Below are 23,321 nucleotides of genomic sequence, written 5' to 3'. Positions count from 1 at the left end.
GTGTGTGTTTGTGTTTGTTTGTGTGTCTATCGACCTGCCAGCGCTTTCGTTCGGTAAGTCACACATCTTTGTTTTTAGATATAAATGTTATAAACAGTTACATTTAGCTCATTTACAGAAATAAGTAGAGTTGGTTTATAAATAAACAAACCAGTATTCTTGCCCATGTCATTCACATGAAATGACTACAGATTATCACTGTATATTATTCAAACAATTATTTGTGTCTTTTTGACAGAGGTGTCTTTTGGTTCTCTTTTCAATTTGGTGTCTGCTAACACACGTGATTGACCAGTTTTTTAATAGCACTTGCAACCAACATTTAAATACTGTTACTGTTACAATAGTAAATCATTAATTAAATAAAAACACAAGTATGAAAAAATATGAGGCATTCATGCTGCATTCATTTGCTGTACAAATGTGGAGAATGTGATGTTGTAACAAACTTTTGCATAATGCAAAAGATGTTGTGATTCAATAAATAAAATAAATACAGATATGTAGCTTTCAGGGATGATAGCTATAGTGCAATGCTGTCTGCTGAGATGACATTTGTTGACATTACATGAAGTGATTAGAAGTTGTTAATTCAGAGGGTCATTGTGAAAATGTTTATTTGCTGTGAGATATTAACTTCTGTTAGTTTTAAAGACATTGAGATGATATTGTGTCATTGGATGCACTTAATTTTTCTGATACCACAGATGTATTCAGATTTGCATTAATATTTGATGTGACTTATTGTCAAATCTCAGAGAGGTGTAACTTGGCCGTCCTTAAGATTGTCTGACACTCCGCCATTTCCTGGAGCATATTTTGCACAAAAGCAATGCGAGCATCAGCCTTTCAAATTCCCAGCTTTGGGTTTTACCCGTTTCTGGCAATGTGTTCGCTGTCTCTGCACCCGGCTGGCAATAACATTCAACTATCTGGGCTGGCCAATGCGTTCCTTGAGCCCTGGGGCTGCTAGCATTCAGCCATGCATTAAATTCCACTTACCTTGTAGCAATTCTAGGCAGTCGATTAGCCCACCTAGATACCCGTAACATTACATGACTAAAATCTCTGTAACCAGATCCCCACTCTGAACTTAATTAGTAAATCCAGTGACCACTGAGTTGAGTGTTAAATTTTGTTTTGTGCAATATGCATGTGTTTAGTGGTTATGACAATAGACAGGAGGATTTTGCAGCATCATTATGAGTTGTTAATTGTAGAAATTTCATCAGTCCACATTTGAATAATTGTTGAGATTAGAACAACAATCCTCTAGCTTTATTTACATCTTTACATCAAGTAAGAATAATAATCTATTACTTAAAATTTCATTGAAATAGTGTTATATTTAAAAAGGTAATATATCTAATCTTTGGAAGGTCTGTTGGATACAAGCCAGGTAGCATCAATAAAAATTTATCTCCACAAAGCGGAAAACATCATAATGATAATGTAGACGAACTAAAAATTCAGTGAAATAAATAAAAAAGGTCATTCTGTAAAAAGTTTTTAGTACCTTTTGTTTAGCATCCCAAGAACATTTTCACATTGCATAGGTGATCAAATGCAAAAAGACTTTGCTTTGTGGTGATTGTAAACTGCAGTTATAATTTGATTTATGTTGTTCCTGACACATAGGTAACATGGAAAACCTAACCAGGAGCAGCAAAATATGGCCACAAATAAATGAAACACTCGTGAAACAAGATGCAATTGGTTCTCATCTGACATTAAAATGTCAGGTACATCCAAGTGAGGAAACAAAGGTGGCCTCAGCAGCAGACTTCAAGGCTGTTCCTGAAGGAGGTTGCAGCCTTCCTTGTGAGGCCGAACTTACTTGTGGCCATAAATGTCAGAGTGTGTGTCATGTAAGGAACAGATTCCATGAAAATTACAAATGCTACTTTCCATGTGAAAGGTAAGACTTTGAAAGCATAATCACAGTTAGTCACAAGTTCTGGGGTACACGTGCAATTTGAATATAATGCATTATGTTTAACAGTTGTTGAAAGATGCTAGTCTTTGAACATGGTCGTATGGATGCATTCTCTTGTTTTATTTTTGTTTTATTTGTATTATGCAGAAGAGCTAAAAGTTAGGTATACATGCATTAGTTTAGACTGAACTTTCTTTCATGTGAAATCTCCATCACTTAAACTTAAAAAATATACTGATGGGAAAAAAAATCGCAGCACCAAGACGGAGTCATTTGGCATAAACAGAAGTTGCTATGCATATTTCTAAGTCTGAAAGATGATGTCCATTAAAATTTCATGTCAGTTGCGTAAGAGTGGTACTAGCAATGCCACTATGAGGACGCAAATCAGATTTGCTTTAAATACACGCTATAATGGTCATGAGAGTTAGTTACCTTTGACTGAGTGAGGTAGCACAGAGGTTAGCACACTGGACTAACATTCAGGAGGACGATGGTTCAAACCTATGTGCAGCCATGCAGATTTAGGTTTTCCATGATTTCTCCAAATCAAATGCAAATGCAAGGATGGTTCATTTGAAAGGGCATGACCAGTTTCCTTCCCCATTGTGGAAATATTCTGAGCTCATGCTCCATCTCTAATAACATTAATATTGACAGGACGTTAAACCTAATCTTCCTTCTGTCCTTGAGTTACCTTTGAGATTATATGTGATGAATTGATGTTAATCAAGAATGCTTTTAAGGTGACAAAGACATCATTTTCAGCACGTCACTGAGTTTGAACCAGTTCATGTAATAGGGCTACAGGAAGCCGGCTGTTCCTTCAGCAATATTGCAGAAAGACTTGGCAGGACTGTAGCCACTGTACAGGATTGCTAGCAGCAGTGGTCATGGGAGTGTACAGTCGCAAGAAGACTGAACTTCGGATGGCTACATGGCCCTGAAAAGAGGGGAAAACCATCGTGTTCAGTGTATGGCTCTGGCGCATTGTTCTGCATCTGCTGCAGGAATTTTTTGAGCAGCAGTTGGCACCACAGTGACACAACAAACTGTTACAAATCGGTTACTTTGTGGAAAACTCAAAGACAGATGCCCTGCAGCGTGCATTCCACTGACCCCAAACCACCACCATTTGTGACTTCAGTGCTGTCAAGCGAGTGCTCATTGGAGGGCAAGATGGAGGTCTGTTGTGTTTTCTGATGAATGCTGGTTCTCCCTTGGTGCCAGTGATGAGCGTTTGTTACTTAGGAGGAGGTCAGTTGAGGGCATGCAACCAACTTGTCTGCATGATAGGCAACCTGGATCTACACCTGGAGTTAAGGTCTGCGATGCGATTTCTTATGACAGCAGGAGCACTCTCATGGGTATCCCACGCACCATGACTGTAAATTTGTACATCAGTCTGGTGGTTTGATCCGTTGTGCTGCCATTCATGAATAGCATTCCAGGGGTGATTTCCAGCAAGATAATCCTTACCCACATAGCGCTGTTCTACAGTGTGTCAACATGTTGCCTTGCCTCCTTGATCACAAGATTTGCCTTCAGTTGAGCACATATGGGAAATAATTGAATGACAACTTCAGCGTCATCCACAGTCAGCATTAACTGTTCCTGTGTTGACTGACCAAGTGCAACATGTGTGGCTCTCCATCCCCCAAACTGGCATCCCGCACCTGTAGAACAGAATGCATGCATGTTTACATACTTCCAGTCAACATTCTGGCAGTTACACTGGTTATTAATGTACAAGCATTTCACATTTGCAATGGCTTATCTCACACATACATTAAGTAACCTGTGATCCTTCAATGTTAATCACTTACATATGTTTCCTAGACAAATATATTCCTGAAAATTTCATTACTTTGCCTTATCTGTTTTTTGGTGTTGTCATTTTTTTTTCCATCAGTGTATGTAATTTTATGAAGTGTTCCTCAGCAAAATGCTATATTACCGATAACAACAGATTGGTATTTTCAACAATGCAATAAACAGAGTCCAAGAATCCGGTCAGTTATCTCTTGCAAAGAATAATCTTGCAACTTTATGAGACAGAACCCCTGCTGTCATGTATGGAGTGGAAGTGTGCTATCATTTGAAGTAATCTCAGGAGTAGAATGTCTGTTTCGTGGTTATGTGATAAGCGACACAAATATAAATTTTATACTTAGTTTATTTATTTTGTAATAGAAGTCAGGTGTCAAACGAATATCATAGTTTCATTTGCACACTTCACTTCTTTAACTAAGAACTGCAAGCAGAATGTTATGAAAGAAGGATGATTGTTTAAATGCCTCTGTGCATACCATAATTAGTCTAATCTTCTCTTCACAGTCCCTAGAAGAGTGATTGTGGGGGAGATGTATCAGATCATATTTTTCGTTTCTTTTACTTCCAACTGCTTAAAAGGAACTGTGACAACTTAAGTCCTATAGGACTCACGATCTGATGATAATATTGCCCCTATATGACTTTAATATATAGGTATGTGGTACTCCTGTTAGATAATTAGAATTGTAGTCAGATCAATAAAATTACTTTGAAAGAATTTTTTTCCATTAGTAACAGTCTTATGGTGCTATTACTTTTACTTATGAGGTACACCAATTCCAATAAATCCTCATTAACACATTTACAACTCTTATTTTATATGAAGAATAGGGTATTGATTTCTAGTAACTTCATGAAAAAAACATATTTTTCTTTTGTTATTGTGAAGTTAGCTGCTCTCATGTTACCTTTGATACTAGATGTCACAGCACAGCCAGTTGCACCATGAAAAACAAAACAAACAACCCTAAGATTTTTGCGTTAAAAATTTCTTTTTCATCGGGCTGCTTTCTTTTAGTTATGTTCGTAAAGTTTTTGCTTGACCTTAAATTGTGATCTCTTTAGTTAAATGTATCGACTTTCAAAAATTTCAACTTCAGAAATAATCGTTACTTTTCCTGTATAAAAATTAGGGAATACGCTGCTTAGACATGAGTATCTTTTCCAGTTTAAACTTCTACACTGAACATCATGGTGTTTAGTCAAAAGCATCTAATTGTTCCACTGCTTTTTTACTTTCTCCACACTAAACTTACTTAAAAAAGCTTTTCCTTTTCAGGTGTTGTACTTATAAAACATGTCTAAAGAGAAAATCAAAATTTGCTCCCTTTAATGTATTCTCGCTATTTACATGGAAGGAGGTAATCTTTTACATTACCAAATTACCAAGCCTGGCTCCAATTTAATATCTTTGGTGTCCAGCAGTGGTCCCAGTTCTCACTAGCAGGTGGCTCTGCTATCGCCACAGCTCATCCAGGCTCTGTACCACATATGAAACAGAACAGTTACAACTACAATTAATATACGTTTATAAGATCCAAGGTTATCCTTTCCATAATTGTGCAAAAAAAAAAAAAAATTAAAAATTTAATCAGTGGCTCAACATTGTATGGGTGGAAATGTACTAACAACACCCACAGATACTAGCCTTACAAAGGGTTACCTTACAGTTGTTGTGTATTTCTAGATTCCTCTCTTAATACTGCTTCTTGTAAATAGGCTTTTGAGGATAGTTGGCATAAATCTTTTTTTAAAAGTGTCATGGTTTTCACCATCTTAGTACTACTCTTGTGGGTCAAACAAACCTTTGATGATTTGTGATGTCCTTTGTTAGTTTTGCTCGATATAAGTCCTACACACTTTTCTAGGATGTCTCACACAAAATTTTTTATGCATTGTTACTTGTAGATCCGTCTATTAATATGACTCGCTGATATTGTAGTCATAGGATACCACATTCTTAAATTTTGTGAAGTGCACAATTTCACATTCTGAACATTTAAAACAAATCACCAATCTTATCACCAATCAAAACGTGGCAGACAGTACTATATTATAGGGAAGTGCAACAGTTGCAAAAAGCCTGATGTTACTATTAATATTATGTGCCAGGTTATTAATATATATCATGAACAGCAAGGGTTCCAACACACTTTCGTGGGGTGCTCTTGAAATTACTTCTACATTTTCATTACTGTGGGACCTGCAGCATGTATTATGTCAGAGTAGAAGATTATGCAGAGAATTAATAGACCGGATGCTGTTTAATATTTTATTTTGGTATATAATCTTCGGCTTTATTGCCTTTATCAGTACATGTCCTGATGCTGTATATAGACATTGACTTTGAGTTAACTATTACTGCTATCTGTAGTTGTTGGATGTAGATTTTTTCCTTCTTCCAGTAACGTTTTAAGTTTTAAAGTTTTTTGATAAGTTGATGTTGCACGTATATTATAGTACATTTTTTAAATTACACTCCTGGAAATGGAAAAAAGAACACATTGACACCGGTGTGTCAGACCCACCATACTTGCTCCGGACACTGCGAGAGGGCTGTACAAGCAATGATCACACGCACGGCACAGCGGACACACCAGGAACCGCGGTGTTGGCCGTCGAATGGCGCTAGCTGCGCAGCATTTGTGCACCGCCGCCGTCAGTGTCAGCCAGTTTGCCGTGGCATACGGAGCTCCATCGCAGTCTTTAACACTGGTAGCATGCCGCGACAGCGTGGACGTGAACCGTATGTGCAGTTGACGGACTTTGAGCGAGGGCGTATAGTGGGCATGCGCGAGGCCGGGTGGACGTACCGCCGAATTGCTCAACACGTGGGGCGTGAGGTCTCCACAGTACATCAATGTTGTCGCCAGTGGTCGGCGGAAGGTGCACGTGCCCGTCGACCTGGGACCGGACCGCAGCGACGCACGGATGCACGCCAAGACCGTAGGATCCTACACAGTGCCGTAGGGGACCGCACCGCCACTTCCCAGCAAATTAGGGACACTGTTGCTCCTGGGGTATCGGCGAGGACCATTCGCAACCGTCTCCATGAAGCTGGGCTACGGTCCCGCACACCGTTAGGCCGTCTTCCGCTCACGCCCCAACATCGTGCAGCCTGCCTCCAGTGGTGTCGCGACAGGCGTGAATGGAGGGACGAATGGAGACGTGTCGTCTTCAGCGATGAGAGTCGCTTCTGCCTTGGTGCCAATGATGGTCGTATGCGTGTTTGGCGCCGTGCAGGTGAGCGCCACAATCAGGACTGCATACGACCGAGGCACACAGGGCCAACACCCGGCATCATGGTGTGGGGAGCGATCTCCTACACTGGCCGTACACCACTGGTGATCGTCGAGGGGACACTGAATAGTGCACAGTACATCCAAACCGTCATCGAACCCATCGTTCTACCATTCCTAGACCGGCAAGGGAACTTGCTGTTCCAACAGGACAATGCACGTCCGCATGTATCCCGTGCCACCCAACGTGCTCTAGAAGGTGTAAGTCAACTATCCTGGCCAGCAAGATCTCCGGATCTGTCCCCCATTGAGCATGTTTGGGACTGGATGAAGCGTCGTCTCACGTGGTCTGCACGTCCAGCACGAACGCTGGTCCAACTGAGGCGCCAGGTGGAAATTGCATGGCAAGCCGTTCCACAGGACTACATCCAGCATCTCTATGATCGTCTCCATGGGAGAATAGCAGCCTGCATTGCTGCGAAAGGTGGATATACACTGTACTAGTGCCGACATTGTGCATGCTCTGTTGCCTGTGTCTATGTGCCTGTGGTTCTGTCAGTGTGATCATGTGATGTATCTGACCCCAGGAATGTGTCAATAAAGTTTCCCCTTCCTGGGACAATGAATTCACGGTGTTCTTATTTCAATTTCCAGGAGTGTATTTTAACTGTCATAGAAATACAAATTTGAAAGCTAGTTGTTTACCCAAAGTGGTGTATAGGGCTCATGTCAAACGAGACTAATAAAGAAGGACAGTACAAGTGATGATTGCTTTGTTTGACCCACAGGAGCATCACAAAGATGCTGAAAATCATGACACGTCATGTACTTTGGGTAAACAACTAGCTGTTAAATTTGAGTTTCTACGAAAATGTATTGTACGTGCAACATCAGCATATCAAACAACTTTAAAATGTTACTAAAAAAAGTTACATACAACTACATACAGCAGTAATAGTTTACTCAAAATTGATGTATGTGGTAAGTGTATCAGACTTACCTTTAATGCTTCTCAGTTGTTGACAGAACCTACTGATGTAGTTTGACAGTTGTGTCACTCGTTTCTTCTCCAGTGTCAGACTCTCTCTCAGCTCACATTTAAGTAAATGAAATGGGTTCTTTTTCTCATGCTGTAGTAATAGTCAAAGTTTGTATTCCAATTTATCCCAGCTACAACACTGGCTCAGAAGTATCACACTTTGATGTCATGACTGAGCTACAAATTGGCAGATCTTTTTAGGTTCTCAATAGTAGAGAAATCTTCATTCTATTCTTCCCAAAATTACATTTAAATATTTTAACCGGATCATATGTTATATTTCTGGGATATATTTTTATTGCTGTCTGAGACAGATTATCTGATTTTTTACACAGTGTTGTAAGTTACTGTTTCTTAGACACTTTGATGTTTACACTTATTGCTGCTACGGAGAGTGTATTGTGTTTTCTTGTGCTTGTCCTAGATTACCAGAGAATCCCATAAACAGATTGTTATGATGATGGTTTTCAGTTATTCCTTAGTACTTTAAATTAAATTGTTATCTTTTTTTAAATTCAGGATTCCACAGCAGTGTCCGTTGGGCCACAAGTGTCTTAAAAAATGTTTCCAAGAATGTGGGGATTGTGAGACGCCTATGGAGAGGGTGCTTCCTTGTAAACATGTAAAGACTTTAGCATGTCATATGGATGTTAACAAGTATAGATGCAAGGAAGTAGTGGAAGCTGTTCTGGAACCTTGCAATCACAAAGTTAACAAACTTTGCTTTCAAGATGTTAAAAGCGTGCATTGTTCATTTCCTTGTGAAGACAGGCTTCTTTGTGGTCATAGCTGTGTGAGGAACTGCCACGCTGCTGACGATCCAGATCATCTTGAGGTTGGTTGTAATTAGTAATTAAAACATATACATATCTCAACAAAATTATGAAAGGGATAGATTGCTACTCCCCATATACAGGAGACATTGAATTGCAGACAGCACAAAAATTAAGCTTTTGGCTGGACAGCCTTCTACTGAAACAGAAAACGTACACACATCCACACAACTCACACACCTATGATCACTGTTTCTGGTGATTCAGTGTGTCCTCTGTATGGAGAGCAGTAATCTGTCCTTTTTATAATATTGTCGTTATTCAGTCGTGGACTTTTGTAACTGACCATGAAACCATGGGTTGCTAATATATTGTGGATGCAATCTTATCTTCTCAGTATATAAAGAGATAATTTTATTATTGTGTATGAATGTGGACAAATTCTGGTTCAGTATTCATCACAAGAGGATGGCAGTTTTCTCCATGATTTGTCTATTGTTCTAGATAACAATTGGGTGAGGGAGGAAAATGTTTTAAGGTTTATATTGTTCGGAATCCCACCCAAATTATTGCATAGGTTATTTTAAAGTGGACAACATGGTTGTGGAGAGAAGCAGCGATTAGTATGATCAATCAATAATTCAAGAACAGTCTTAATCGCATTTATTATTATTATTATTATACCGCCAACCGGTTTCAACCCGACGCAGGGGTCATCTTCTGGGCGTTTACATCATTGGTCGACTGCTGGTGATATCACTCCTGTTATGTAAATGCCCAGAAGATGACTCCTACGTCGGGTTGAAACTGATTGGCGGTATAATAATAATAATAATAATAATAATAATAATTGCAATTAAGACTGTTCTTGAATTATTGATATTTTAATGGTTCTCAGAGTGACGGGTTCATCATTTTTATGTTTCCAAACCTCAGTCAGTAAAAATGGAGCCTTTGTAGGATCACTTTGTTGTCTGTCTGACTGACTGTTAACTAAGGCCTCTATTTTCTCAGGAACAGGTACAGGTATCAAAGTGCCACAGGTACTAAAGTCTATGATCCTTGGGTGGTATAAAAAAATTAAGCTTCTAAGCAATTGCAATCAAAAGATAACAACTATTTACACCACATATTTTGATACTCACACGTCAAAGCTGTAGGATTACTTCCCGTTGACCCAGAATTATAAAATTTGGCAAGAAGCAAGGCTCAGAAGTAAAAATAAAGGAAAAGGAATTAAAAAATGATAATTTGTAATATTACCACATAAAAATGTTTTATTTACATCTTGTTGCCCATCTATTTGCCCATCGGTTAAGACTCATATGTCTTGGGAACAGGTAAAGATATCTGTTCCATCCATTGCTGAATGATGTGACTGAATGTAGCAAAATGCACACTTTGAAATCACAACAGTTTATTACAGAAACTAAACGAAGTACACTTCTGAGAGTGAATATGTTCTTAACTTGATAACAGAAAATTTACTATCCTGGAAATGCCTCAAGGAGCAGGGAAGAGAGAACTATACTGTCATACAAGGTGAGGAGCTTGTAGGCAGCCACTGATGATAGTGGCAGCACAGTGCCTTGGGGTTGGCTGTTGTAAGCGTAGCTGCAGGTGAGGCATCTGGGGGGCAGAGACCATGGGCAGCAGGGTGCAGTGCAGAAACTTGGAGCAAAACTTGATCTGTCAGGGTCAGGAACATGTATGGCCTTGTCCTGGGGGTGAGCGCAGACCTGAGTAGCCGCCTGCAGAAGGATATGGGGTGGTACCACATGAGCACATAACTGCATGGACATAAGATAGTGCCTGATTATTGTAGCGCTGTGTGCTTCGACTCTCGCCACATAGTGGTGATTTTCTCACTTCTGAACATTCTGGCACCTACTGTGGCTCACCTGTACACATTGCCTTGCCTTGCCTTGCCTTGCCTTTTCCAGTAACAGCTGGCCTTAGTAACAGCTTCATAGGTGAGGCACGAGCTGAATCTGGCCCGCTAAACATAGAATTCTGGTGGTCTAACTGTGCAGGGGACAGCCCTGCATACATCACAATTTCCCTCCCTCCCCAGAAGAGGTGGAACAACCATCTCAAATAAGTGCTGCATGCAGGGAAGGAGGCACACCACAACTGCCAGTGATGACTGACCAAACATTTGGAACGAAACGTTACAGTCAGCCAATATGTAAAAATACCTGGGAAATGACCAACATGTGGCTAACAACTTCAGCACAACCTTGCATTCTGCAAGCAGTGAACAGAAGAAACCAATATACAGAACATTTAAACAAGAATGCAACCTATAATGAACAAGACTGCTGAGCATGGAGTGTAGGACCAATGACATCCGATTCACAAGAATAGTAAAAGTGTGTACACATTGCATAACTTCCAGAAACTCAGCACCACTTACCTGCAAATATAGAACTGAACCACTAATCACCAAAAGAAAATGACCTCGATAGAACAAGCGTACCACATCCATGTAGGGGAATGGTGACTGGCCGTCTCAGGAGGTGACGGGGAAGACTTGAGCACTGGTAGGGCTTGCAGCGAAACTTCCAAGGAAGTGCACCCCATGGCCCGGAAGAACACACGACATGATAGGCAGTGCCAGCTGGGATGGTGAGACTGGCAAAGGGTCAGCAGCAACAACAGGAGCGGCAGTGTGGACAGCCACAGCAATGCCAGCAGGGACAACAGGGACAATCAAAGCAAAAGTGGTGGTGGTGGTGGTGGCGGCGGCGGCGGCAAGTGTACGAGCCATGGTAGGGCCAACAACTGTCTAGACAGCTGGTGTCAGCACTGATAGGGCTGGCGATGGCATGGGGGCTAGCCAGAACAGGGCCAGTAGCAAGAAAACTGGTGAACAGATGGACATTGCTGCTGACGGACTTGATGATACCAGGAGGGAACGGGGCCCTCACGGGCATCTCGAACAAGCTGAGCAATAACATGAAGTTAGGCACAGCCAGGAATGATGCTGAGAGGAGGACTGACAGCGACAGGACCAGCACCTTCAGAACTGATGCTGATGATGAAAGAGTTGGCATCCAAAGGCACTACAGGCTGGGCCAAGTGTGGCGGGACTGCCACTACACATCTTTGTGAACACAACACTGGGGGCCACACTGTACAACAGCATTGCACACAATCTGAGAAAGTGGCCTAGTTTGGCACACAATTAATTTCTTGTCATCCATTCCTGACACTGATCATCAACAAGCTTACTGGAACACTGTGTGATGACTGCTCTATATTAACCAAAAACAGGGCACGTGCACTGCTTGGCTGGAAGTGACTTCCACAACAAAAATGCACATGCAACTGTCCCATTAACAAGTCATAGTCTGTGTCAACCATGAGAATCTGGGAAAAACTGTCAAACAAACTATACATATTTGCACCTGCACTGGCCAGAAATTGAGCAGTGCATTGCATACCTTGTACACCGTAGGCCATAATGTGCGACCACAGCTGTTGGCAGTACATACAAGGTGCGTTCCATAAGTAATGTGACCAAATTCATTAAAAAATCATTTATAGAATATATACGTACAAGTAATCCAAAATTTTCAAAATAGCACCCTCTTGCGTTGATACACTTCTCAAGGCGGTGTTTCCATGCCTCGAAGACATCCTGGAATGCCTTTTCTGAAATGTCCTTTAGAGCTGATGTAACATGCACCTGGATGCATTCAATCGTGTCCCAATGTTTTCCTTTCATGACTCCTTTTAACCGAGGAAACAAAAAAAAGTCAGCGGGAGCCAGGTCAGGACTCTAGGGACACTGGGGAACAAATGGAGTCTTGGTCCTAGCCAGGAACTCGTTGACAATGAAGACGCTGTGACTCGGCGCATTGTTGTGGTGAACTTTCCACGTGTCCTTGATGTTGCTTCGGCAGCCCAAGACCCTACTTTTCAGTCTTTTGAACACTTCCAAGTAGCAATCTGAGTTCACTGCAGTCCCGGTAGGTATGAATTAGGTGGTGCACAATACCTCTGACGTCAAAGAAGACAATGAGCGTGGCTTTGATCCTGGACTTGCTCATGCGTGCCTTCTTGGGACGGGGTGACGATGGGGTGTGCCACTCTGAACTCTTCCTTTTTGTGTCAGGGTCTTACTCAAAAATCCACAATTCATCACCATTGATAACTGAGTTTAAAAACTGAGGATCATTTTCACACATTTCCAACATTTCTAAGCACTGAAGCACTTGCATGTGCTTGTGGTTGTCGGTCAACACTTTTGGAACGAGTTCGGCACACACGTTTCTCATGTTTAAATCTTCGGTCACAATGTGGAAAACGGTTCTTTTTGACATGTTTAGAGTTTGTGCTATCAATTGTAGGCTCAGTCGTCTGTCAGAGTGCAAACAGTTGCGCACATGCGTCTTATTTTCGTCGACTCGTGCGGTTGATGGCCGTCTACTGCGAGGTTTGTTGGTGATCTCCTCTTGGCCATCCATAAACGACTTGTGCCATCAGAAAACTTGTGATTTGGGCAAGCAATCAGTCCCAAAGGCATGCTAAAGTAATGGAAACATTTCGGTGGCGGACTTCCCAAGTTTAACCCAAAATTTGGTAGCGTACCATTTCTCTACAGAATGATCCATTGTGCCGTGTGACATAAACTCAAAACGGGGTTGACGGAACCGCAAGTCCTGACTCTCCAGCAGCTCGCAGCCAAATTAGACAAAGAGCATTTTGAAGCGAACACCCCTCTCCACTTAGCCCAGCCGGTTACAACACGCTGTGGTGTGCCGTTGCGTCAGAAGAAAATTGGTCGCATTACTTATGGAATGCACTCTATATCCCAGTTCTCTTTCTGACTGTCAAACACTCAAAAAGTCACTGCAGATGTGGGAGCAGCATGCTGAGATACAGCTGTTGAAGCCAAAACCTGAGTGAGCTGTGTTACACCCTGCAGCAGTTTCTGAATTTTCTGCTCCTGTAACTGAATGACTTTGATAAAGACAGCTCTTTTGACGATAAGACAGACATGATAATCAAAAGAAAGACTCGGACTATTTAGGAAAATACACTGCCATTGAACAAAGTCCAGTTTGAATTACTGAAAACAACTGAGACTAACAGCTACAATGAAGAGAATTCACACTTGTGCAACACATGATCGGACCACCTGAACTATGTAGGAAAGACAACATTTACTAGGAAACTTGTTTCATGGATGTGCATATACCAAGAAACTTACCCTGTTGGAGGAACTGCAAAGTACAATGAACACATCTGCCTACAGAATAAAACAACACAAGAATCATAAGACACTGCCCTAACAAATCAATTATGACAGAGCAAAAATCACTGGGTTTAAAAACCACACAAACAAATTTGAAAACAAAATGCCTGCTCCAACAAAATGAACTAATACACCCCAAGAAATCTTAAAACACACTTTAAAAATACAGAAACACTAAACTGTTTACCTTGTCACCAATGGAATGGTAGAGGAGAGGAGATGAAAACAAGATTAACAGTTCTCAAGACACTAAAGCACTGTACATCTCAGGAAACTCATAATCACAAATGTTTATTACAGAAACTAAACAAAATACAGTTCTGACAGTGAATATCTTCACAACTTGAAACTGAAAATAGTCTGTCCTGGACAATGCCTTGAGGAGCAGGGAAGAGAGAACTACATAGTCCTACATGGCAAGGAGCTCGTAGGCAACCATGAGTACACATGTTGAGCTCTTTGGAATGTCTTTTGTAAGCACAGCAGCAGATGTGACATCTGACAACTAGCCTGGCAGCAGCCACAGCAGGTGCGGTCTTGGTTTTATTCGTATTCTATCCAAGTCCATAACATGTCTGGCTTCCATTGGGCAGAGTGCAGACCTATGTAGCCATCTGCAGAAGGATATGGCTCAATACCACATGAGCATGTGATGGTGCGGGTGTAAGATAGTGCCCACTGACTGCAGCGCTGCATGCTTCAACTCGCACCACATAATGTCGGAGCTGGCAACGCCATATACTTTTACAGCTACTGGAAAGTCAGCTGTATAAAATGCCTTGCTTTGTCTGTTTACTGGCAACTGCTAAAAATAGACGGAAGTGTGGTGGTTGAACTCTGCAGGAGGCACCCCTGCATACATCAAAGTACCAAGTTCAAATTTATGTCAGATACTAAGGTATGCGATTCCTTGGCAGTGTATAAAATTTAAGCTTCTAAGTCAGTGCAGTCAATAGATACAGCCGTCTATGTCAAATATTTTGGTACTCGAAACTCACTCATCAGAACTTATTGATGAACTAGCTATATATATGCCAGGCCTGGAGGTCTACTGGTATACCGCGTGCCTGGAAACTGAGAGATTGCAGCATTGAATGTCAGTCATGCCATTAATTTTTCAGTCTTCATTGTAGCCTAGCCTTTGCTTGTCAATGATGTGAGGTGTCACCATGAACAACACATGGTTCAGATTCCAACTTCCCAGTTGAATAACTGGGGTGGATAAGGAATGCGCAAGTCGCTGGAAAGGTGACCAGTAGAAAGACTTGCACCATGCTATTGAGCTACATTAAATTATTATTATTATTATTATTATTATTATTATTATTATTATTATTATCATCACCACCATCATCATCTATATACATTAATGCCAATGGCCTTGCCACAGTGGTAACACCGGTTCCCGTCAGATCACTGAAGTTAAGTGCTGTCGAGCTGGGCTAGCACTTGGGAGGATGACAATCTGGTCTGCACAGCACTGTTGGCAAGCGCGGTGCACTCAGCCCATGTGAGACGAACTGAGGAGTTACTTGATTGTGTAGTAGTTGCTCCGGTCACGTAAACTGACATACGGCCGGGAGAGCAGCCTGCTGACCACATGCCCCTCCACCCAGGGACGCCTGTGGGCTGACGATGACATGGCGGCCGGTTGGTACCGTTGGGCCTTTTTTCGGACAGAGAGAGAGAGGGGTACATTTTTGAAGTCTGCATAGAACTCTCGTAGGAGTAAGTCATTTCATCAGTGATAAGACTATATGTCAATATCCCTTTTTCTTTTTGTATTATTAGTGATTACCCAGCCAAGTGTATTTGCAAAAATACTTAATACTTTTTTCAACTATGCTCGTCTTATTTACTATTTAAATCATAACTATGTTATAGTTTTATTACATTGTGAGAAAAGGGCATGAACATTCGTCTAAACTTGCCTCTACCCATGTTTATTATTGTTATACATTTGAATGTTTATAAGCAAATATATTCTATGTTGTGTTGTCATGCCATAAAATCTTTTTAAGGCACTAAAATGTGTCAGTCAGCTATTGTACAAATAAATTGTTTATAAGTAAAGACTACTCATCTCAATAAATGCATATTGTCGTGCAACCATGTGATAACTATGCTTTGAGTGCGCTGAAACTAATCTCATCATCATTTTGTGACCCATTCATGGATATTGCAAGGGATTTAATGACAAGAGATTCATGCTACAAGTAACATCAGCCAATTGGCCAAGTGAGAAGGCATCTCTGAATGGCTCTCTCTTATTCCCTGGGCAAATAAACTATTGAGGCAGAGACAATGACAATAACTTGCTGTTTCACCAACTTACAGAATTACACATACTCCCTCCTAAGACCAATTATTCAATATAATTTTGCCTAAATTCCCTTAAGTTTAGACAGTCATCAAACACACAGTCTCCGCTGAAGTTCAACTACCTTTTCTCGTAATGCAGTCTGCACTCTTAACTGTTCACTGACTGATTTGAGACTCGAGATGGGCAAAACTGTTCTTTTCAAAAATAGGATCAGAAATGGCCACTCACCGGAGTGAAAAAGTTCTTTTTCAGGAATGACCATTCACCCTTTCTTACAATGATAAGTAAAAGGAAGGTACATTGCCTTTTTAATTTAGGTCATTAAACCTGTATTTATATCTGATTTGGTCCTATTTTGGAAGAACATATAAAGAGGAGCAATAATTTTGCGTTATGTCTCTAGTATTTTCAGATACAAAAGTTTTAAATTTCATCTACCGCAAAAGTTATAAATATTACAACACAATCCTAAATATTTTTTTACCAAGTGGAAAATTTAAGAGTGAAGACTTATTCTTGTTATATTTTAATGTTTTTATCGGAAAAAACCCAGTGTAAGAACTATAACAACTTTAATTGAAGTGTATCTGCAGTCATCATTTAGTCAGTATTACCATATGTGTTCCCATAAAAGATAAATTAATCAGTATTATCATTTATGAATAAAATTTGACCCATACTAGTCGATGTGAGTCTTTTTCTCTTCTCAGTGCATATTTGTCCTGCTTTTGAAAATATTCATTCATAGGCCACTGATGTTACTGTAATACATAATACTTTTAGAACTAATTGATACAGCACTGACCACAACAAGTTTTTTGTTTCGCACCAGTTAAGGGATCGCTGTTTCTAGGCAAATATCCCTCCACTAAATTTTCTGGTTTGTGACTTACTAGAAGTTGACTAATAGTTTCATTGAACTCGTACCAGATTGAAGAAGTCTCATGTGTAACAGTGCTAACTGTTGAGGCATGAGCTCTGTTTTTTCTTGTTGAACAACCAACACTTTCATTTCTACAGCAGCCTTCATGTAGCAGTCGTGAAATGTTTTGTCATCTGAAAATCCTTGCCTTTGACTCGGGGTTCAGTAATGTTGCCTGACTAATTGTTTTGTTGCTGGAGATTCCAAACCAATCTGATAACCCTTCAAGCAAATTATCAACCAGGGACTTTGTTTTTTGAGGATATACTTTATTTTTGTCTTTAAAATGTTTTAGTTGCCCCTCCATTAATCTTGGCAAGATTTTCATTATTGAAACTGATACTGTTTTCTGTGAGGGCACCTCATCAAAAACTTTCAAAATCCGTAAAGCCTGTTGCTTTATCTTCCAGTCTGTATCTTTTAAATTTAAAGTGATTGATTTTCCAGCTGAAATTGCGAGATAAGAAATTATGGAATTTTTATTTAAATTAAATCTTTTGTATGAACTTCTGAATTGCATATTGTGCAGTGGCGTTTAAAGAATGTGCAAAGCATGGAGTATAAGCAAGTTTTAAAAGCATGACAGTTAAATTAGTATTTGACACATTTTCTGTTATTATGGAAATGATTTTAAAATTGATACTGTATTTGGGATAACAGACTTTACCCAGTTTGAGATGTTTTCTGCAATCTGTCTGTCTTCGAACTGTGTGGTATGACTTTAGTTCACTCTATTCAAACTAACGTTAATTACATTCATCCACGCATCAGACGTATGGCAGATTGCCTTTTTGGTGACTGAAAAAATTTTAATTTTTACTGCAAATCATTTTTAAAAGCTGTACATCTAATGACATACATTTACTTATTGTGGACGGCTTTATAATATTAAAAAAATTACTTATTGGTTATTGTAAATGAAAAGCACACACAAAGGAGATAAATCAGAATTTGGTCCAGAACCTGATGACACTGACGGGCTGGATAGTGCTCGAGACTCAATTTGCCTTTTTGGGAGGATAGCTTCACACAAGGTGGAAGCAGACATCTGCGAGTACAGTTTACAAGAAATGATTTCTCGAATTTCTGCACCAGTTGATGGCAATCTTGATTGACTTCCTGATCCACATTGTTCCAGAGTACTGTAGGATGCTTCAATTTCAGATGTCCGTCCTGGTTTGATGATGAGCCAGAAGCGATGACAATTGTCTGCTGACAGTAGCAGCATTTTCCTTTTTCTTTGATTTTGGTAAAATGGTATTGTACATCTCTTGTAATTCTTCTAGGTGAATGCAATGTAGATAAGATATTGTTGGGCAGCACTGAAAGTACACTGGTAAAATTTTAAACATTTGCTATTAACATAGCTATTTTACTTGTAAAAGCTTAAAGTGATAACAAATATACATGCAGCACACTCTATAATCAGAAGTTGTAGATTAGGCTGTAGGAAGTTCTGATCTGCGAAATCTACAGCCTCAATCCTGAAGTTTGTATCATGTACGAAAGGGTCTGAAACAGTCATAGTGGTTAAGAAACTCATGAAGACAAGCCTGAGAATGTGAGGATTTCACTGCTGAAAGATAAAAATTTTTCATAATGTGATATCCAAATTTGGGCTACACTGTATGTGAACAAGAGATGACAGGGTAATGGTGTGGATAACGGCTGGAAAACAGCAGTGCAAATGAACTCTAGAGTCTGTGCTTTAGAAGCTACGAACTTGTCTACTCATGCAGCCACTATTTCTACTAGCATGTTTGTATTGTTACTGTAGAACATAGCCATCACTTTCAAATCATTTCAGTGAACTCCGCCATATATTTCAGACTATCAACATCCATGTCTTTCTTCTAATGAACTTGGACATCTGGCTCAGCCAAGCGTGCTCTACTGCTCCCTAAATATGGACTCCACTGTCCTAAGATATCACATAAGTGACAGATGAGGAGGTGGAGTAGTGGCATGCAAACACTTTGACTTATATGTCTGCCCCCAGTAGCTGAGTGGTCAGCGCGACAGAATATCAATCCTAAGGGCCCGGGTTCGATTGCCAGAAGGTTCGGAGATTTTCTCCACTCAGGGACTGGGTGTTGTGTTGTCCTAATCATTTCATCCCCATCAACATGCAAGTCACCGAAGTGGCATCAAATCGAAAGACTTGCACCAGCGAACGGTCTACCTGACGGGAGGCCTTAGTCACACAACACTTATTTACTTTGACTTATTACCAACCATACTTCTCACATCCAATATTAATGAAGACAAACAAGACAAATATATGTTCATAAATTTCAAACCTCTTCAAAAGAATTGCATGATGTGCATCCTGTACAGATCTCCAAAAATAGGCGGGATAGCATGTTTCAATACTGACCTTTCAAAATTCAATTTGACTTGATCATACAAATAATGCTAGAAACACTAACATAAATATTCTGCCCCTTCACTGTAAAATTCAAGTGCATAATTGCAAAATTCAAGTGCATAGTTGCTTCTTCAAATGCAGCAGTGTTCCAGCTTGCACCTACCCATAATGCAGCCTATAGTCAGGCCCCCATACATATATCTGCCACAAAATCCACAAGCAAAGAAATTGGTACCAGGAATATCAGCTCACAACATCATTACCACACTAACTCTGTTACATAGTAAATTTGCTTCCCCAGAGACTGGAAACCTGAAGGGAAAACCTGCACCTTGGCTAACAGAAAAGCTAAAACAGTCCATCCTGTCAGAGACACTGCACGTCAGACTCACAAACGACCTCCTACGCTGGAAAATAAAATTGATTACAAGCATAAAGCAAACAGAATCAATCAAACTCAGAAAAACAACAACTAAGACATGCCAATACATTAATCTAAAACATAAAGACCAGATGCTCTATGGAAAAGCTTGTGTGATCTAGGGATTAGAAGGCAAAGTAGAAGCAGCAGCTGATCCCACCTTGTCCCAACCAAGAAACTACGCCAGTACTTGACTTTAGCGATAATCTTCTTTGAACCATAAACAAAACACAGACTGGATGATTATTTCGCAGAGGTAAATGATGGTAGTTGCAAAAAATTCTTTCTTGAGCTGACAACACTGCCGAAAAGTCCTTCAGCTGAGCAATTACTGTACAGGACGGCATCACAGTCCAAATACTCAAACTTGTTGATCCACTACTGCCCATAATAACTACTGCTCCCTACACCTTGATGCTCTTTCCTGGACAACACAGTAGAAACACTTGTTCCCATCAGAGTACAAGCACTAGAGATCCAATTGCTAAGAAGAATAGCTGGATACATTCTGTCTGTGGAGAGAGTGAATGTAGGCATAGAAAAGAACTGAGAGGGAAAAACTTAAATAAGCACATGAAAGACTACAGGAAGAATTATGTCAAAAGAATGGAAGACAACAGATTACCAAAATTTGTGTTTAATTATTAACCAGTGTGCAGAAGAAATTTAGGAAGCCCAAGGAAAATAAACAGTTTCAGCCTAGAGATCATAACAGGCAAATGCCTACTACATGTGGAGAGAAGAAGAGGAGGCATCATATTAAAAATATTATGATTTTTTAAGTAACTGTGATATTAATAAGTTTTGTAATTAGGCCTGTATATAAAACTCTGGTCTGATGCAAAAGGATTCCTTGCGGCATTACTGTGTTTGGGTTAAATGAATAAATAAAAATTTAAAAAAAAAATATACAGGTTGTCCCAGAATGAATGTTCAGTGTCCAGGGATATGACAGAAGCAATAATTTGTAGCAGAAAACTTCATGTGGACATGTTTTCTCTTCCGAATGGTTTCCGAGATGGAACATATTTAATGTACATTGTTATTTATTTTATTTATTAGTCAGTACATTGTCATTGTTTACAACATGCCATAGTAGTGTAGACAGTTTTGAAATGAACAATTTGATGTAGGACATGTTTCTATCAAGTCAAGAAACTACCTCAAACTGGCTCACCTACACCTCAGTGCATGCGTGTTGCACAAGAATTTTCATTTTCTCTCGCTGTCTTCACGTAATCTGAAAGTCCTTGAGAAAAAATGAATAGGACCCTTTTAAAAAGAAATTTATTGTAGTTTAATTTTATACTGTTACAAGTTTTCACTAGAGGTTGCGGATTTTGTGTTATTCAAGAAAAACATACAAAAGTAACTTTAAATGTGTTTCATCTGAAACCGTTTGGAATAGGGCATATGTCCATACTTAGTTTTTTGCTTCAAATTATCGTTCTTGTCATATCTCTGAATATTGACCATTCCTCCGGAGACAACCTGTATATGTGGACTGTTATGTAGGATAACATAACTGTTACATTTAGTATCCTATTCACCCAAAGCAATTAAAACGTGCATAAAGACTACTGGAACACCAACAAAAGCAACTATCTATGCAACATACATAGAAGAAGACATAATACTACACCTAACAAGAAAACACACACATTGAGTAAACAGAAGAGCAACAACACAAGATGACAACAATTAGAATAGAGCAAATAAGGATACTAGGAATTAAGAGCTGAACTGGGATGGAGACGTGCTCAGTCATGAAAGCTTTACTGTGCACAGAGAACAGAGTTACGCCTCAAGTCACCGTGTGGTCTGCTCTGTGCGATTTCGTCTGCAGAGCTAGTTACCTTGGTGAGGAGCAGTGAGCTACCTTGCAATCTGTTCCCTGAGAGTGGTGGGAAGCAGTGAGCTAGTGAGACAGCCTGTGGTCTGATCGGTGGGAGTGATGGAAACACTCAAGGGAGCGATGCCTGGATCGCTTTGCGACATGCACCACACGGTGGCCGAAGGCCGCAGCTTTTACGATCACTGGAAACACATTATGAGTGCTATGCTAAGTCAAAGGATAAGAAGTAATAAGTGTAACCGTTCATTGAGCTTCTTAAATTGAAGACATGTTTTGAAATCAAGAAAGGAAACATGCTGGAAGTGTTTTCTGCATTACTGTATCATTCTGAAGACCTCAACTTCTTGTGATGCTCGGTTCAGTCCAAAGTACGTGTCATCTGATCTAGACAAATGTTTCTCTTGTCTGGTATCTTATTTAACATGTTTGACAGTGCTGCCACCAGGTATCTGTATGTCTTGCCTCATTAATTTTATCTAAGTTCTTACCAGTTTATTTCCTAAGGACATACTCTTTTTTTTTTTCCCCCAGAGCTTGGCCTGTTCTCTTACATGCAGGACCATCGCCAGCTCTTATCATATATCCATCGGGATTTTTCTTGAGTAACCATTCTCTAATTAAATATTCGTAGTGATGTCCCTGTCACTATGCTATTGCATTGGGCAAGTTAGTTTGCAATATTTACCCTTAAACATAGAACATAACACTACAATAAATTTATTTTTTAAACCTATTTCAAAATTTTTTTGTATTTCTTTAATGTTCTTCATCTATTTTTTTTCTTTTGCAGTACAAGTGTAATAAACCTTGTGAAAAAAACAATGCTGGCTGCAAAAGAAACCACAAGTGCAACAAAAAATGTTATGAAGAGTGTGGAGACTGTGTTGTTGAAATTAAAGTGCAACTCAATTGTGGACATACCCATCAGATACGTTGTAGTTCTGATCCATCAGAAGTGAAATGTGGTAGAGACTGCAAGCGTATAATGGAATGTGGACACAAATGTCGTCTTCTCTGTTTCCAGCCATGTGGAAATTGTCCAGTTAAGGTAAGTGGAATACTTGCTTCAAAATATACACAATTTTAGGACTGATTTATATCTAATATAGAAAGAATGTTTTTATTTCTATTTGAAATAGCTTTGTTGTTACTAAAAAGCATACTCCCTCTTCCATGGCAGTATTATTTATTGTAATTGTTGTACTTTCAAAAGTATGGTGCAACATCAAACAAAAGCCAAGAAGTTCACAATAAAATAATTATCCTGAGCCACAAGCAAATTAAAGAATTTGTGCAACTAAGTTACTGAGCATGCAGGTTGAGTGAACACAGGACAGTTTGACCTTATA

General features: G+C 39.8%; 1 protein-coding gene across 2 annotated transcripts in view; it reads left to right on the top strand.

The window, feature by feature from the left end:
* Window positions 1-23,321, top strand: part of LOC126237203 (NFX1-type zinc finger-containing protein 1-like) — a 291,063-nt gene that overhangs the window by 179,284 nt on the left and 88,458 nt on the right. For both annotated transcript variants that reach the window (XM_049947084.1, XM_049947083.1), the window contains 3 exons: window positions 1,639-1,918; window positions 8,567-8,882; window positions 22,763-23,020. In XM_049947084.1, coding sequence (XP_049803041.1) covers window positions 1,639-1,918; window positions 8,567-8,882; window positions 22,763-23,020 — 854 coding nt within the window. The remainder of the gene's footprint in view (window positions 1-1,638; window positions 1,919-8,566; window positions 8,883-22,762; window positions 23,021-23,321) is intronic.

The sequence above is a fragment of the Schistocerca nitens genome, chromosome 2 (genome assembly GCF_023898315.1).
Source record: "Schistocerca nitens isolate TAMUIC-IGC-003100 chromosome 2, iqSchNite1.1, whole genome shotgun sequence".
NCBI lineage: Eukaryota > Metazoa > Arthropoda > Insecta > Orthoptera > Acrididae > Schistocerca > Schistocerca nitens.
This window is presented reverse-complemented; position numbering and strand designations above follow the sequence as displayed.